This window comes from Chenopodium album, chromosome 6, assembly GCF_948465745.1.
Source record: "Chenopodium album chromosome 6, dcCheAlbu1.1, whole genome shotgun sequence".
NCBI classification, from domain to species: domain Eukaryota; kingdom Viridiplantae; phylum Streptophyta; class Magnoliopsida; order Caryophyllales; family Amaranthaceae; genus Chenopodium; species Chenopodium album.
Genome location: NC_137839.1, coordinates 70,397,217 through 70,416,347, shown reverse-complemented (window position 1 = coordinate 70,416,347; position 19,131 = coordinate 70,397,217). Strand labels below are relative to the sequence as shown.

Below are 19,131 nucleotides of genomic sequence, written 5' to 3'. Positions count from 1 at the left end.
TCAAACTTTAAAATTGTTGAATGGTTATAAATATTTATGTTTTAAGGCGTAATCTATAAATCGTGAAAAGTCAAATGGGACAAAAGGTAATTACATAAAGTGCGTTAATGAGAATTGACACCGTACATGTTTTTCACAAAGCTAAAATACGAATTAAAGGATTTTTTTTAGTCTGTATAAGCATGACTCATGCCTGAACTAAGGAATGTGGACAAAGCAAAATTGGTCTACATCATGGATCTAAAAATGTGCTTTAATTCATTTGTTGTGCTTAATTAGATTGCATCCTAATTGATTAGTCACTTTGCTTAACGGATACTACACTAGTAATCTATAGCATAATTACAAAATTCGTAGGTTCAATCATATTTTTAGGTACAATTGTTGATGCTTAAGAAAATAATTCTAGTAATCTAAAGTAAGCTAAGATCCTTAATTCTTCCTGACTTACCATTAGGTAATTGATTGCCGGTTTCAAATTTAAATAATCATTTGAAGTATAATTGTTTTTGCCTCAGATCATGATCCACTAAAGCTCTTAGATTTTTTGTATGGCTATCATTAGTGACAAAATCATGTGTCATTTTAATGTTCGTTATAAAAATTTATTATAAAGTTTTTTTTTTTAATAGAACAGATCTGCTCAAATTACTTGATTCAGATTCGTCACTTGTCATCAGCTGAAAGGAAAGATGAATTCACACTGAACTCGATGGTTAATTGACAAAAAATTAAGGCCGAGGTTGACAATGAAAATCGATCAAGCCAAGATGATGCAAGGCTCGGGTGATATTCGACCAATTCAAGGCACATGACATAATAGGTGCTAAATGATGCATCATTGATAAAAAACAATCACGAGTTGAACATAAACAATCCTACAACTGACATATTACCCTCTATTACATCAATGAACATACATACATAAGCAAGATAAGAAAGGTTACGCTTTTGGGTAACTGCCAGAAATTGCAGTTCATTTCCGTTGATATTGATCTTATGTGGTGTACTCTGCGTTTATCTTGACATAGTCATAGCTCAGGTCACAGCCCCATGCTTTCCCCTTTCCTGGCCCATCACCTATAGCAGAAAACACCAGAGCAAGACGATTGATTATGAGTTGATGAGGAAATGTGACAATAACAAATACATATAGTTCAAAAGCTATGAGGAGCACGTGTAAAATTCGTGTATTTCACTGCCATAATGGTATTACCAAAGATTCAACTGCACCCTCTCTGAGCATTAGCTCATCAGCTCGGCGGAAATATAATAGCTAAGGGCAAGCTTAGATTGAGGGTATTGCATCAAAGAGGGGGCAATAACTTTCTAAAGTGTAGGTGGGTGATCGTAGTGGTAGAGGAGATGAGGATATGATGATGTGAGCTTGTGAATAGGGAAGAATGGGGGAATATTTACCCTCCTTTAGGGGTTAACCCCAATAGCTTTCTTCTTTCTTGCACCACCATTTCAACTCATGTTCAGTGTCCTTAGTTTGTCTCCTATTCCGATAATTCACAATGTTCAGAAGTGGGAATTTGGAAGGAAGGGAAGGGAGATGATTGATTATAGTGCAGTATCCTGAAAAGTTCAGTGAGCAAGGCAATGTTCTGAAAAGTTGTCCCCTTCAAAAATCAAAACCTTCTACCTCATGATACCTAACAATATAGAGTATATGCTACATCTACCATAGTTTTCTTATAGTTTTATCTCACCCGGTCATCACATAGACACATACTGCACTCCAGTTTCCAATCCCTTGTCATTACAACGCAGATGCGACTAGAGCCAATGACATGGTCTATATAGTATATACCCACTGAAGTACTGCCTAATTGACGATTTTTGACAATCAATAACTTGAATGAACTCCAGAATTACAGTGGCTATAACCCTTCCAACACTAAGTCATGTGAAGTGATGCCCATAAAGCCCAAAAGGATGGATTGAATATCAAACCTGGATCTCAACTTTATGACACCAAAGATATATCCAAATTTGTAATCTACTGTCATTGTTCAATCAGATGGAACAGGAATAGCTACAATACTTCCTTCCTCCGTACCACCAATTTAATTTCTTGAAGATAAAAAGAGTCGCATGCAAATTTAGATAGATGCTCTGATGCTCAACTTACCCACTGAGATGCGTATTTCAACAGTACCATGTGTCTCCCCAGCGCTCTGAAGGTAACTGCTGGCAGCCGCCCTGGAGAATTAGCCAAACTGAAATTAGTCAGCTGATAATAACGATGTTACATTAGGGAAGAATAAAAAGCACCCAGCTCAAATTAGCCTTATCATTTATGACTAAGGATTTCAAATTCAAAATCTTTGATACAAAACCATAAAATCTAAAAACGTCTGAATCAGATGAAATAGCACTTGCCACACTGACTGAAACCATCTATAACAGTCAGAATATTGTACATAGTATATTTTTTACTTTATTTCAAGGCTGAAGGATGCTAAAACAGATTTCTTTCAAGCAATTCTGTTGTTCTCACAATAAGGCTCGAAAAATAATTATGTCCATACCGATCAAATGGAAGGGGCTGTCCACCATCCATAAGCAGAATGTCTCCGAGTGATATTTGAAGTTTGTTTAAGTTGAAAGGGACTGTTGCATAGCCAGCAGCACAGGCAATACGTCCCCAGTTCGGATCTCGTCCGTACACAGCAGCCTTGAAGCATAGGTACAACAGACTAGGTAAGGTAAAGCTTGATTAATAGAGACATGAATTAAGTATGCAAGACGTGACAGATATATTACCTTGACAAGAGAAGAAGATGCTACAGAGCGTGCAACTTTTGCAGCTTCAGCCTCATCACTGGCACCTTTTACATATACCTGCAGGCATATTTAAAATAATATTTAAAAACTTGTGATATCAGTGTATTACAAGCTGCAAAATAAAGAATCTAATGATTATATTATGTAGTGCAAAATAACCATATTACCCACACACGGTCTTGAGGGGGAGGGGGAGGAGGGGGCTGGAGCAAGGGAATGTTAGTAAGGTATAAAACACTTCCAGAAGCGGCATAGTATTTGAACAGACTGAGTCAATTATAAGAAGATAAAAGACTAAGTGGATCTTTTACTCAATGCAGTCATTGCCTTAAATCACAAGGGCTCCATAGATTGACTTTATTAAGGAACCTCATCGCTTGATCCTCTATCTTATACTCTCTTTACCACATCAGTTTTCTCTACTAGATAAAATCCAATCATTGCCCATCTCCAATGAAACTTCCACCCTTGTTCCTCCAAAGCACATATAATTATCAGCATACCCTTCAACCACAGGATGGTTGTGATGGAAGCTATGGCTCACAGGATAGTAGAGAATAGAGATACTTGTCCTGTCATCCATGTGTAAAGTGATCTGCAAATGGAAAGAAATCTCGCGAACGATGGATCAAGACCAACTCACCCTTAAAAGGTAAATTTCATAACATGGGTTTTCTTTTAGGGGTTAAGTTCAGTTAGTACACTATATTTTCTGATTTGACTGGACGACAAGTGAATTTTGTTAAGAATTAGGTGGTACTGCGAACAGAGGTCTAGGAGAGTGTTGAGATTACTGACAATGGTCAACTACGGTTAAATCCAAGCAAATTTCACAAATAAACTCAAAGAGTTTGTATTTGGTTATAGGGTGAAAGCGTCAACTATAGACTTACAAAAGATAACGCGGTGTACAGATATTGGAACCCCACGGAACCAGCCTTGAAGAGGGTTTCAGAAAAAATTAGATACATAAAATCTTACAGTTCGGGACACATGAGGTGAGAGTGTATTCCCAAGGGAGCATATAGTGTAAGTGAGGCTTTTGTACTCATCAGTCCAGGAACCTGTGAGGATGATGGTAGTATTCATACAGGTATTTGCCCCAGAGATTGGATCCTCAATATAACTGGTCTGGTCTCTGGTTCCACAACAACATAGTACACGATATGGGGCATACTTTTTCTAATAGCTTTCACCACTTGCAAAACGACCGTGTTAAAAATGATGGAGACAAGAGCAAGCTGGTAACGAGACTGCAATTCTTCTAGGGTTGACACATTTACTACTCGGGTACCATGTCTTGAATGCTTTCACAGTATAAAATCAAGTAGAAAACCCCATGTTTAAGATCGAAAGGCTATACTTTGGAATAATCAATCAAAAGGCTGAGGCCAAGGTAAAGGCTAGTTTGTAAAAACTTTTCCAATTTTCTAGATGGACTGAACAAGCTGGCTTCCATCGTGTGACTAAATCAATCAATCAATCAAAATCTTAATCCCATAAATAGGGTCGGCTACATGAACCAAATTTGATTATTCCGTGTAATCATCGAAAAAAGATCCTCCTCCTCCATCCCTCCCTTATGATCCAATGCCTCATCCTCATGCAAATCCAAAAACTTCATATCCTTCCTATCTCCTTCCAACCAAGTCATTTTCGGTCTCCTTCTCCCTCATTTAACCCCTCTATGGTCCCACACTTCCACTCTTCGTACCGGTGCAGCTTCAGATCTCTCTGCCTTACATGCCCAAACCAACGTAGACGATTTTCCCTTAGTTTGTCTGCAATGCCAGCCACACCTACCTTCTTGCAAACAACCTTGTTTCTGATTATACTTGTTATAGTGTTTCCGCACATCCACCTTAAAATTTGCATTTCCATAACCTCCATCTTTTTTATGTGCTCCTTCTTAGAAGCCCAACATTATGTACCATAGAATAACACTCGTCTTATGGTAGTCCTGTAGAATTTACCCTTTAACTGTAAGGGAATGCTTTGGTCACATAACACTACCGTGGCCGCTCTCCACTTAAATCACCCCGACTTAATCCTATGGGCCATGCCTTGATCAATGTCACCATTTTTTTGACCCAAGATATTTAAAGCATTCACTCATGGTCAAGTCCTTTCCATCCAAATTCACCACCTCATTGCTTGTCCCCCTCTAAGTACCAAAGCGGCATACCAAATATTAAGTCTTACTCTGACTTAGCTTAAACCCTCTAGATTCCAATCTTTGCCTCCATTGCTCCAACTTGGCACCAACTCCATCTTTAGTTTCATCCACCAAAACGATATCATCCGCAAACAACATACACCGTGCGACTTCATCATGAATTGGTCTAGTTACTTCATCTAGAACCATGATGATTCAAGGGAGCTCATGAGAGGAATTTCCAGGAGCCAATAATATAAGCATGGGGTCTTTGTCGTGGCTTTGGCATGGATTCCATTTGCTTCATCTAAAAAACTGCTCAAGATTCTATATCTACTTTACAAAATATCAAGCATATACTAGACCAGTAAAATAACCCACAAAAATAGATTAAAATGAGAAATCAAAAGTATCTTCCATTGGATTCCATAGCTCCACCTCCATCTACAGTTTCTCAAGGTTCTATCACTTATCAAAAATTCAAAATGTACAGTAAAAGTGCAGACCTCTATTAGACAGGTTGCTCCTTCTCCATCCCAAGCAATCGACTTTGCAAGACCTTGCATTACCTGATAAAGAAAGTATGTTCACATCAAACGACAACTGCTATGGAGTAAAACATAACTAAACATTCAGAGTCAAAAGCGGTTTATCTTGATGCTGCCAGTTTATCTCATTTTATTGTCCAGAAAAAAATTCTTTGATTTCTTGAGTATTAAATAAAAAAAAATGCTACAAAAGTTCAATTTTTTTCAATGATGATTAACTCTAAAAAAGCTAGCAAGAATAATGAAGCAAGTTGTAAATAAAAGGGACCAAGAGCTGCAAGCATATTAAGGACAAAGATAACAACCAAAATTCACATGTTTACATGATCATTAATAAAACAACTTACCAAGAGAAAATAATAAGTTTGGCTGTTGAAAAAAAGGTGGGTAGGGGAAACAAAACAAAAGATGTTATTGAAATTGGAAGCATGGAGCACAATTTATATTAGACAACTCTTAATACACAGAGATTTGAAGACATTTCATTTTTAGTATACATAATAAAAAATAATATAGTGGAAGTTCTCATACAGCATCAAGGCATGACTGAAGTTGTGATGCTTCAGGACCATTCAGGTTTGATATCCTTGACGCACCAGAAAGCCCACTAGCCAAAGCAATAACAGTGTCATTGGTACTAGTATCCCCATCTACCTGCAATTCATGTAAACTTTTCACAGGCCTGGAGCATGTGGTATAAATCACAAGTATAATGAAACATATATCACTATACTTCACTAAGCATGTTTACAGCACAACAAGAAATGAGTATGCATCCCTACATTGAACTTAAGAGTAAATGATGTACAGACAATGCATTATGCAGAAGCATACCAGTCAAAGCATGTCTTCCTAATACAAGAAATCTGCCCCATCGAAGATTTATAGTTAAGGCTTTTGAAGAATGCCTGAAGCTTATGAAGATCATCTTTCTACAACTTTCATTTCTTGTTAATACCCTCAAAGAGTCCTATCACAAACCCATTACTAGCATTTCAGCTTTCAGCCACAAGCAATGTCTTTCAGAAAGCATATGTAGGAGCAGAACACCTTTTCTCAATGAGTAGATTGTTGAACAAATTGAGAGATTGCCAAGGAGAAAGAGCTCTTTAAGATTTACTGAAGAACAAGTTTGGTCCCTTGCAAACTGAGGCATTTATTTTAAGCCAAAGCAAAACTCTCATGTGGCTGATAAAGCTTAGATGGATCAAACATCACATTTGTAACCATATATGGAATTTTAATTGGTTTGGAGTAAACCAAATGCAATTCCATTCAACCCATTTAATGAAGTCAGTAAAGTAAGTCTGAATATGGAATGGAATGAAAGACAATAAAAACTCTCAGTTAAATATTTGTATAAGAACTTTGACTCATAAAAGTTGTTATAATTTGGTGCATGAGATATATGATTTTTCAGTTATTCTCTTAGGGTGTCCATGTAAACAAATGATTAGCGAACTCATTTTTGGTGTGTAGTAGTATGAATAGGTATTTCTTGTCTGTATTTTTGTAGGGTTTCCATATTCAAATTCACCATCAAAAGGGGGAGATATTTAGTTTGTAGTGCCCCAAGTATTAGCAAGCAATCATAGAAGATAGAAAAGATATGGCAATGTGAAACGTGAGATGAGAAGACCAGGGTTAATAACTATTTTCTGGTAAACTCTTCAAGGGAAAAAAAGAACAAAGGAAAATTCATTCGTTAATGAAGAATTGAAGAGATGCTCAATCTCTTAACAAAAACACAGGCCACATATTAAAGACAACGTTGCAACTAACCGTAATTTGGTTAAAACTTCGACTAACAGCAACCTGCACCATCTTCCTCCAAACGTCACTGTCAACTACAGCATCAGTTGTAATAACCTGAAAGTCATATCGTAGCTTAAATACAAAGTACAATTTGAAAGAAAAAACATACAAGAGCATCCAGATAATACATACCCCAAGCATAGTTGCCATATTGGGGTGGATCATCCCTGAACCTTTAGCCATGCCTCCAACTCGGATACTAGTCTCTCCAACCTTAAATATCCATTTATTGGAATTAATTAGGAAAGAAACATTTATCAAAGAGTGATATGAATTTTGATGGATATAACCTTCAATCGCAGTTGAAAGGTTTGGAATCTTGAGTCTCGGTCAAGAAACGCTAAGCAACACGAGCTTAAAACCTAAACTAGGCCAAGAATACACAAGCACAAGCTTACGTAAACCTTTATAAATTTCAATTTGACAAAAACTTATTTTTATTAAGAGCCTAAATGCCATTATATAGGCTACATTAGAAGTCCTAGATAAAATCAACTAGTCAAATTCCTAAACACACTTCTAATAAAGATAGAACTATTTAAAAGATAAAATTTCCTAAACTTAATCTTAAACTTAAAAACTAATCAAAATAAAAGATTAAAATAAGGAAATAAATCCTAACCGCTTAAAACAAGAAAAACCCTTTCAAGTGAAAGGTAAAAACTTGTAAGCAAAATCTAAAATAACAATTAAGCTACTAAATTACGAAGGTTCCAAGAGAGGTAGGATTTTTTCACTATTATTTCATATCATACTCCCCCTCTTGAAAAGAAACTTGACCTCAAGTTTCATCCTCAAAGCAAGGTACCAAATCGGACGAAGGAAGAGTAGCACAAACTCCATTCCCTAGAAGAACCTTGAATGTTTCATAGCCAACCTTCTCAACAATGTCAAACGGTCCCTCATCCATTGGTTCACCATTCTTGTGATCAATATGCATACGTTGAGCATTTAAGGACAACCACACTTTCGATCCCTCTTGCAGATTAGTTCCTTTGCGCATTTGGAGCAATTTGTCCCTTCGTTCTCTCTTATCGTTTGAACAATCAAGCACCTCCTGATGGCACGAGCTAAAACACACATGAGCAACGCCTCCTTTTTGTTCTTTAGGCATAGGTGGACGTATAGGAGGTAAGGGATGCAAGGCTAAACGCTTGTCTCCAATTAGAACCGAATAGACATTAGTCTTGCCATTGTGAAAAACGTGTCTATCACTTTGCCAAGGTCGTCCAAGAAGCAAAGAACATGCGGTCATTGGCACGGCATCGCACCAAATTTGATCCACATAGTCACCTACTTTAAAACCAATCAAAGCTTGTTTTTTAACCCACACACCATTGTCATCATTAAACCAACTCAATTTGTATGACTGAGGGTGCTTTCTTGTAGGTAATTGAAGCGAATCCACCATAGACAAAGCACAAGCATTTGTACAAGAGCCACTATCAATTATAAAAGAGCAAACTTTACCATTAATTAGGCACTTAGAATGGAAAAGATTAGACCTTTGCTCATCTTCTTTCTCATCAAGCGTGGCTAATAAAGACCTCCTTATAATCAAGCTCTTAGGCTCATTTTCTGCATAGCCAACCTGTTGATTTTCCCAAAAATAAGAATCCGTCACATCTTGCGATTTGTCTTTAACTAAGGCTTGTTGGTGTTGTTGTTCAAGCACATCCAATTCATCCACGTTTTGAGATAAAAACGTGTAGTATTCCTCCTTAGTAATAAGTGCCTTGTTTGGACATTGCTTTGCCCTGACACTTAAAACAAACAATTTGTTTCATCTTTTGTTGACTTTGAGGCAGAGAAGATTGCCCTTGCTTTAAGTTTGACACAAGTTTGTCATGCTTAGACGTGGCATCTAATGAACTTGGAGCAATATCATAATTTTCGGTTTGCGGCTTAATAGAAGGGTATGGCTTCTTTTGCTTCTCTAACTTGCAAGCAATCATACAAACATCATCAAAAGTAGTCAAGGGTAGTACTTCGACTTGATTACGTAGAGAAGTATTCAAACCAATCACAAATTTTGCAATCTTTTGTTCCTCTTCATCCTTGCAATCACAAGCAATATAAAGTCTTTCGAATTCTTTGATATAATTAGCAACCGACATATATCCTTGTGTCAAAGAATTTAATTTCAAATACAAGTCTTGCTTATAAGATCGTGGAACAAATCGTTTTTTCATCTTAGTCTTTAAATCTGTCCAAGTAGAGAGTTGTGGCTTACCTTCTCTTTCACGGTTATTTTGCATGGAATCAAACCAAAGGGAAGCATACCTTGTGATCTTGAGGATAGCGTGATTGAAACGTTTGTGATCGTCCAGATTTTTGTGTGCAAATATACGTTCCATTCTCCTCTCCCAATCCAAGCATAAGTCTGGATCACCATCACCGTCAAAGCTAGGCAAATCAGCAAGCTTTATCTCCTCAACTGTGTGATTGCGTATGAGCGGAGGTGGTTCACGGTTATGTAGTTCTTGCTGGAGTAAAGCAGTAACTTCTTCCGACTTATCCAACCGAGCATTAATCTTCTTGAGCTCATCCAACAATGCCGCAAATTCAGCTTGATTCACCATGTTTAAGTTAATGATTAAACACACAAAACCAGTCCAGAAATTGATCGAAAGTACGAGGACCAAAACCCAATGAAAACACCTCGAAAAATTCTGAAATTTTGTATACTGCTAGCCCTATCTGTCTAAAATACTCGACCAAAAATTCAGAAAAAAAATTCCCAGCCAAGTAATCGCAGTTTATTTTTTTCTCAACAATGGCAGATTAATTTGATTTTTGACCAGGTGTAAAGAACGAACCCAGTTTAATAGCTATGCTTCTCGAAAAGTTCTCAAATTTTGCAGGTGAAAACTAGACAAAAAATTAACCAATTTGAAAAAAAGAATCACCTCAAAATCTTTAGAAACGAGGGAGAACCAAGTCGATCAATATGACATTCGAAACTGAGTTTTTTGACACAAATTGTCAAACTCGTCCCTCATCAAACAGCAGCCACACCAATTTGATATGAATTTTGATGGATATAACCTTCAATCGCAGTTGAAAGGTTTGGAATCTTGAGTCTCAGTCAAGAAACGCTAAGCAACACGAGCTTAAAACCTAAACTAGGACAAGAATACACAAGCACAAGCTTACGTAAACCTTTATGAATTTCAATTTGACAAAAACTTATTTTTATTAAGAGCCTAAATGCCATTATATAGGCTACAAATAAGTACTAAGATTTCTAATTACATTAGAAGTCCTAGATAAAATTAACTAGTCAAATTCCTAAACACACTTCTAATAAAGATAGAACTATTTAAAAGATAAAATTTCCTAAACTTAATCTTAAACTTAAAAACTAATCAAAATAAAAGATTAAAATAAGGAAATAAATCCTAACCGCTTAAAACAAGAAAAACCCTTTCAAGTGAAAGGTAAAAACTTGTAAGCAAAATCTAAAATAACAATTAAGCTACTAAATTACGAAGGTTCCAAGAGAGGTAGGATTTTTTCACTATTATTTCATATCAAAGAGAGGAAAAATTTAATAATTAGGGTAAATGAGATTATCAAAATTTCATGCATAACCAACTGACAGAAGAAAAGTATGGTTGGCAGTAATTTGATATGCAAAAATGGTTACCAACTCCGCATACAATGTTGAGAAAACCCCTATTGGGCAATTTTCAACTTTTGAATTACAATGGACTACATAAATGGTCTCTATGAAGTAAGAGGCCTATGAGTTGCCTAAACAGTCTCTTCACAATTAGCAAAGAATGGCTAAAAGTGAATCTTTGCAATTGTGTAAGTTGATTTCCTACATTGAAAATTCCCCAACCTCCCTCTAGATAAGGGCCTAGTAAGAAGCATTGGACTAATGCTACAGTATGGTATATGTATTATATAAGAGGCAGAGAAATTCATCATAGGAAGAAGGAAGCTATTTTTAAAGCATTTTAAATCGCATTAGTCACTGATGACTGATCCTAAAATTCCCATGCTCCACCCAGAAATTAAAAATAAGGGAAATTCTCAATGGTAGCTATATACAATTGCGGATTCTCAATGGTAGCCAAATTTTTTCAATAATCTCCTAAATAGCATTAATATTCTAATTAGTCTCTAATATAGCTATATGTAAGTAAATCTGACCATATTAAACTAAAATCATTAACCATAGTTAAATAAAGTTGTAATTTACTAAGTTACCCCCTTTTAATCGAGTAAATCCAAACCCAATTACCCTCACTAATCATTCAGTGAAGATGTTCGAAACTCTTCTACATTGAATTGCAAGGGACCTCAGCTGATTGAAAATTAAAACCATTAATTAAAATCTGCCAAAGGTGCATGCTAAATTGTAACACTGGCAAAGTAATTCATCCCTACTTTAACCTGATTTTTCAGCTTTTTTTTCCCCAAATTTAATGGATTAAAAGCTTGCTTTCCCTGTTTTTTATTCAATTAATATCATGATTTATTGTGCAAAATTTTCTCTTTAGAATGTAAATCAAAATGAAATAGGATGTAATCTTAATTTCAACATTGGCTTACATGATATGTCCTGTTCTTCAATTTTTAACTTATGAATTGAGTGTCCGTGTATCCTTAATTATAGCTATCAACGGAGGTTTATAATTTCACTTTAAATTATAGGTGTATATGGAGCTCCGGAAACTTTGTAATCATTCATTGCTTAGCTACCCATTTTTTTTAATGACTTTTCAAAAGATTTTCTTGTGAAGTTATGTGGGAAATTATAGATCTTGGACAGAATTTTCAATAAACTTCACATAGCCCAATATATTAGGAGGAAAATTGTGTTTACAGTTTAGGAAGGAAATTTAGCTAACTATGGTTATTGATTTTAGGTTAATTTGGTCAGATTTACGTAAATATAGCTATAATAGAGAAAAATATGAATACTAATGCTATTTAGGAGATTATTGAAAAAATTTGACTACCATTGAGAATCCACAATTGTATATGGCTACCATTGAGAATTTCCCTAAAAATAAATAAATAAATAAATAAAAAATAAAAAATAAAAAAAAAAAAACATTAGTGTGTCACCATAGCATCATCTGCTGCACATTACAGATTACAAGACATATCTTAGTTTGACGAACATGTACAAGAAAATGTAATGTTTAGAAATCTAAAATAACACATACCAGTAAACTATGGTCTACGAAAAATATTCGAGATAATTGGTCCTGCATTGCTAGACACAATCTAAGAAGAAATCTTTAGATCTCAGGCTTTACTTCCTTTGATCAGTACAATGATTTTCAACCCAGTAAAAGCTCTCTACTCCTCCCACTCCTGAAAACAAGAAATCTCTTACTCCATATTTGTTTTATTTAACTTCCAAACGACATATACACATCAAGAGTAAGACCACATCTTACTCACAAGATATTCCTCATTACCATACCAACTCTTTCCTCCTGTTCTTTTACACCACTCTTTCTTCCGTAAACATAATAGCCCATTAGCCCCTCTTGGCCATGCCTTTAGAGTCAAAACATATTCACCAGTAATCAAGATGGAACTACGAGCACATGTGTCGTTAACATTTTTAAGTGATCCACAAAAGCCATACCCGGAAGTGGCTTAAGTGCTTGACTAGCTCCTGGTGTTAGGTTGAGCAGCCTTGAGCCATGTTTTCCCTAATTTACTTCATATGTGCCTAGTGAACAACTTAGAAGCATAAAATGCCACGTGTTATCCCCTACAAATTGGCCCTTGAATGCATCTAACTTTTGCAGTGATATGACTGATATCAAAGAAGTATAAATGAGAATAGAGGAAACACAAGGGGTGAAGAAGCAAATCACTTGAAGTATTACTCAGCTTCATGTAAACCGACATCCAAGTATTAATTCTAGTTGCCTATCTGAATATTCCTAGAGTATCCAAGACATCCTAAAATTTACATAATATGACTCCCAATTGCAATAGGACGATGCAACCATACAAATTCTGCACAACTTATACTTCCTAACAAAGCCATTTGGATATACTCAAAGCCACTGATAGTGATTTCACAAAGATACGATGGAATATTGGAATCCCTTGGATATTCTAAAGACATCCTTATGAATATCCCCTAGAATGTCCCAAAGATATCTCCATAAAACCTCTTTAATATGTTGGAAGTGCCCCAAAAATATACCCTTAAAAGTTAAAAGTCCTTCATAAGTGAGGAATATTCCTTGTTTGATTCCGTAGTAAATCTATCAGATCTAGCCTCATATTCATAGTAAGTGCTTAAACACCTTTTTGATATGTCCAATATGTGAATCAAGTATTTCTCGGTAGAGGAAGTTTTAGGCATACTTATTCCTAACCATATGTTTGAAACTATGGGGATGGCCATGCCTAAGAACTACGACATCGTTTAGCTTGTGATGGGTTACAATAGTGACATACCCATGGAAAGGCATGTTCATAAGTAAGGCTCCATTCACTTCGCCTTATTTTTGCTGAACTAAAATTATTTTTACTGAATTGAAATTAATTTTGCTGAACTTCAATTATTTTTAGTGAACTGAAATTATTTTTACTGAACTGAAATTAATTTTACTAATGTGAACTTTTTTATACCGATCATTATTTTTTTAAGGTTAAGTAAACAGGGCCTAACATAATAAAGATACAAGTGAAGATTTTACAATTCAAGTAACTGCAACACTTGCCTTCTTTGAGAAATTGAATAAGGCTGGAAAAATATTGACCTTAATAGGGCCAAATAAACCTTATAGCTGTTATAAGTTTTAAGTGAAAAGAATTAGAACCTAAGGGGAAAAAAGCACACAAAGGATATTAATTATAACACAAGAGCTTCAAATTTTTGCTCCAACACTTTACAAACACCACTTGGAAGATTTAGACTTCTTAGAACTTGTAGTTTCCAACTTCAATTCGATGTAAATACCATCGATTTTACAATTATTTATTTATTTTATTTTATTTTAGTAAATAAACAAATCTCATGGTCGCTAGACTGAAAAAGGTGTCTTTAGTACTTAACTTTCAGCTATGTAGATCTAAAACAGTCTGGCTTATGACACGGCTAGTGCAGTAATCTTACCTATAAATAAGAATGTCATTTACCCCCTCCGGTTTCAATTATCTGCAACAAAGACAACTTTTACGGACTCCTAGGCAAAACTTTTAGGGAAGTTTAATAACAAGTTAGGGTGTTTAATTAAGTTGGAAAAAAGGAGGGAAATAGGAGAGAGAAAGTGGTGCACGTGACTTAATTTTGCATGTGGGTACATTTGAGTGGGAAAAAGGAGAGAAAAGGTGGTCTCCTTTGTGTATAATTAAGATAAGTTAAACAAATTTAAAACAAAAAAGTAAGGGTAAGGATGTCTTTTTACACTATAAATTTTACTAAAAATAGAAATAAAAAAATTTGTTGCAAATAATAGGTAGCACCCAATTATGGTAAATGTTGCAGATAATTGAATGCGGAGGGAGTATTCAACTTGTAAGCACAACCCTCCAAACCCTTTAACCTGAATTTCTGTGTAGTGCGCAGTCTGCGGCTCTGCACACTCCTTTATTTATTTAAAAAAAAAATATTAAAACAAAACCATTAACTTCCCATAACTTTCGCTTTTACTGTCAACATTTTTTACTTTGCAAACTTGATATATCCTGTGCATTAGCACGGGAGCATTTGGAAGGAAAAAAAAAAAGAAAGAAAAAAAAAACATCTTGTAAAACAGAACTACAAATAAAGGATTAACTTTGTACATTTGGTTAATAAACCAGCAAATATCAAATTGTTGTAAGCAAACAAACCAAGGCCATCATGCTATTACGTAGAAGTGAGAAACAATGCTACATTTGCTAGCTGTTCAACACTCTAACCGAGACCAATATTATAAAAGTCACACAAGTGATGAAGGACAGATAAAATATTACCTACCTTGGATTCAATGGCAACACTTTTCCTCACAAGATCAGTAGTCGTGATTGCAACTGCTGCAGAATCTGCCCTATAGATCCTCTACGTAAGTTTAAAAACATTTAAATAAAACAGAGGAAATAAAATTGCTAGTTGACAATAGGTGCAACGAGGATACATAAGAATACTCTACAAGATTGGGCCTCATAACCATATGTCAACTTATCAACACAAGTTCTGAAAAGGAAACAAAAACACATACCCTTCAATCGTAGACGACAGAGAACCAACCAGCTTTGGCAGTGCCTCAAGAAGAGCTTTCTGCAATACCAAAAGCCAAAATAGCTATTAATACTTTCATAATAGACCACACTAATTACTTTGCATGAATAGGTCCAGCCAAACATATTGGTCTATCATGAGGTTTGTTAACATCTGCTTTGCAGTATAAATTTCAACAAGCAAACCAATAAAATTGTACCCTAATTATTTTCTTTCCTTACCTTCTTAATCCTGTGACCAATTACACCCGTTGATTCAATAAGTATTTCCTCCTGCCTTAATTGTAGCATCTGCAATCGTAGAAAAATATCATCAGAACTCAGAAGATATAAGCAGGAAACACATAAATTTTTTTTATAAGCACCATGACTAGTATCCTGCAATTGACTGAAGCATCTACTGACCTACCTCAGCCAAGGAACTTGCACATTCTATTACATCTTGGAATCCAGCATCCCCCTGCAATAAGAATTAAGAAAGTATTTAGCCATCACATATCTTATCCACTGCCCATTTTTGCAAATAAAGATGAATGAGTTAGAGATTTTTAATCAACGATCACAAAACAAAAGGATAACCTATCAGTTTAAAGTCTGAATGCAGTGAGGACAAAGACTACAAAGTGCTTACCGTGGCTGCATTTGCTTGACCAGCGTTGATCAGTACTGCACGTGCCTAGCAAGGGAAAAAAGTTAGGACATTAACTAAATGAATTGAGATGCACTCAAATGTAGAAATGTCAGTAAATATTGAAGGCTTCATAAGAAGATAAAGGTGGATAAATTCTATGGTAAAACAAGTTTATTTTTCCAGATAAGTTATTGAAACAAAAATCTAATCACGAGAAACATCAAATATTCAAGTGACAAACTTATAAGCCTTAAAGAAAGTAAAGCCCATAGCTCTTCAACTGCTTAGTTGATCCTAAAAAAAATAAAAAAAATAAAAAATTCAACTAAATGCCTAAGGCACCTGAAACAAAAGTTGCATACCGTTTTTGATTTCTCTAAAGCTTGTTTGCAATACACAACTGGTGCAGCAGCAACCACATTGGTAGTAAAAGCGCCTGAAAGCAAATAGATAGTAACTAAAAAATCAGTGACAGTCTTAGCCTCAAGAATACAGCCCAAGACAAAGAGTATGAAGCAGCTTTAGACTTTTCTTATATCCTACAGATACTCTCATAGAAAATAATTGCCCAAATCACTCCACTAGAATAATATACATGATAGCATTCTAAGAACTGAAAAGTAATGCTATTCTTTGAAACCAAAAAAAAAAGTAGGGATCAGGCCTATCAGAACATAGTCTCAGCCCCTTTTTTAAGATACAAGGCGTAGAGAAACTCTAGTATAAAATGAAAGAGCTTGAATATCGGATGGGAAGAAGGTTGAGTTCAGTAACCAAAACATATCAGAATATAGAAACAGCCATGTCAATCACAGACCACATCTAAGTATCTAACCAAAAAAAACCCAGTGGGATAGGTCCATAGAGAGGCCAGGAACACCAGTTAATCTCATAAGGTTCCATGAGAGGCAACGCACAATGCTGGAAAATGATTTCTTAATCTTTATGTTTCCAGTACAAAGCACACAACAAACTCATCACAGGAAATTGCATCATCTCAGAAATTCACAAAGAAAAAGTACTGCAAACAACATAACATCATGGATATTACATGTAAGACTTGTAAGAAAGAAAAACCACCTGCAGATATAGCATCTACATCACAACTGACTAGGGCAAGGTCAGGTTTCTCTCCTTGGGCCCTCAAACCACCATAAATACCGGCTGCCTTGAATCCCTTCGCAGCTGTAACTCCCCCAGAAATCTACAAAAGAAACTAAATACTGAAATTTCAAGCTTTTCTTTCTTCATTTCAGATATGGAAATAGACGTCAGAATCTGTCTTGCTGTCCTTTTAACTTAATATTCAGGATCAGCATGACCTAATTCGCTAACCCCACTCCCCCAGCCCCCTCAAAAACTAAGATCATAAACATGTGAATTGGTACAATGAAACACTTAAGAACTTATAAAATAGTGACACTTTTGAACAAATAATATAAATAGTAAACTGCATTCATGTACCATTCCATGTGCTGCAAATTAGATAACATTGTTCAGGATAGACAAGAAAACACAAATATAATTTGGAAATCAGTAACCTGCTGCCACGGTCCTTCAGGGATAAGTATAGGAGCTGCAGGTATATAATTCGCTGCAAGTACGTCCTTCACCGCATCAGTAGCAACTGACGACATGGAGACTATTGTTAATTCCCTCCTAGACCCAGACGGTCTGCAAAACTGATATAAACCATGTATTTGAAATAAAATGATTCAGGGTAATCCAAACACCATACAAATATCATTTCCAAACTGAGCAACTTAATTATTAGCTGACTATTATAATAATCTTACAATCAAGAAATTATCAAACAAACAAATTCACAAAAACAATTGCAGACCTTTTTGTTGTTGAATCCTGAAAGTTTGACAGAAATGTGATGGAAACAAATCGACATTGTTGAACAAATTTGGACTTGCTGCATTTTCAGAAAAATGTGCAAACTTTTAGGGTTTTTCATATTAAATTCAAAATCTATAATACTGGAAAAATGGGGAATGCAAGAAAAATATTAATAAAAAAGGAAAAACATAAAACATCAGTGTCTTAGAGCTAAACAACCCATAAATTGAGGAACTGGTACAACTCAACAATACAATAATCAACATACTAATTCATTCAATTTAATCACTAATTCACCAAACCCATTTCAATTAATCACCAAATTAGACATAATAAGGAGAAGACAATCCATATTAATTTATGTTTCATTATAAAGCTCAGAACTTTAAAATCCATTTGAAAAAAATCAACAACATAAGTTGCAATATATTAATTAATTACTAATGAAAACAATTAATCCCATTTTAGTAGAACAAAAGGAAAGAGAGGATCATACATGTATACCGGTGGACGGTGGTGGAATATGAAAGATGACAGTTGCGGCAGTTGACACTGGCTGTAATTGTTAGGGTGAGGGTGAGAGCTCAGGGAAAAAGGCTGATTTGTGTTTTGTTTAATTTTTAGATAGGAGATGACAAGAGTGGCTACATGCAAGCTTTAAGTCTTGTAACGCCCTCTGACTTTTTACTCCACAAGAGTTACAACTTACAGTACTAAATTAGATACGGTGCAAGGCACAAATTTAATACTCCGCACAAGTAAAATTTTATACTAGTAATTGATATGAAATAATAGTGAAAAAATCCTACCTCTCTTGGAACCTTCGTAATTTAGTATCTTAATTGTTATTTTAGATTTTGCTTACAAGTTTTTACCTTTCACTTGAAAGGGTTTTTCTTGTTTTAAGCGGTTAGGATTTATTTTCTTATTTTAATCTTTTATTTTGATTAGTTTTTAAGTTTAAGATTAAGTTTAGAAAATTTTATCTTTTAAATAGTTCTATCTTTATTAGAAGTGTGTTTAGGAATTTGACTAGTTGATTTTATCTAGGACTTCTAATGTAATTAGAAATCTTAGTACTTATTTGTAGCCTATATAATGGCATTTAGGCTCTTAATAAAAATAAGTTTTTG

At 35.2% G+C, this 19,131-nt stretch overlaps 1 protein-coding gene across 3 annotated transcripts; it reads right to left on the bottom strand.

Moving 5' to 3' along the window:
- Positions 1–792: 792 nt before the first annotated feature.
- LOC145635127 (arginine biosynthesis bifunctional protein ArgJ, chloroplastic-like) lies at positions 793–18,645 on the bottom strand. 3 transcript variants are annotated; one of them, XM_081686412.1, is made up of 18 exons: positions 18,495–18,645; positions 17,997–18,074; positions 17,695–17,835; positions 17,234–17,357; positions 16,516–16,589; positions 16,154–16,198; positions 15,932–15,982; positions 15,745–15,813; positions 15,504–15,562; positions 15,263–15,332; positions 7,444–7,524; positions 7,279–7,365; positions 6,028–6,150; positions 5,455–5,517; positions 2,773–2,850; positions 2,538–2,683; positions 2,138–2,208; positions 793–1,080 (listed from the first exon to the last, which is right to left on the bottom strand). In XM_081686412.1, exons 2-18 carry the CDS (start codon positions 18,051–18,053, stop codon positions 998–1,000), a joined length of 1,422 nt encoding a protein of 473 aa, XP_081542538.1. In that variant the 5' UTR covers positions 18,054–18,074; positions 18,495–18,645; the 3' UTR covers positions 793–997. The 3 variants fall into 3 exon arrangements, with proteins under 3 accessions (XP_081542538.1, XP_081542539.1, XP_081542537.1); XM_081686413.1 differs by lacking the exon at positions 17,997–18,074 and having other exon boundaries at positions 18,495–18,609; XM_081686411.1 differs by lacking the exon at positions 18,495–18,645 and having other exon boundaries at positions 17,997–18,080.
- Positions 18,646–19,131: the final 486 nt, after the last annotated feature.

Coding starts and splice junctions, on each gene's coding strand:
- LOC145635127 (XM_081686411.1), bottom strand. CDS start 18,080: ATGCAGCAAGTCCAAATTTGTTCAACAATGTCGATTTGTTTCCATCAC. Junction 15,983..16,153: donor GTCAAGCAAATGCAGCCACG/GTAAGCACTTTG, acceptor TTCTTATTGCAG/GGGGATGCTGGATTCCAAGA. Junction 2,851..5,454: donor GAGCAACCTGTCTAATAGAG/GTCTGCACTTTT, acceptor ATATGCCTGCAG/GTATATGTAAAAGGTGCCAG.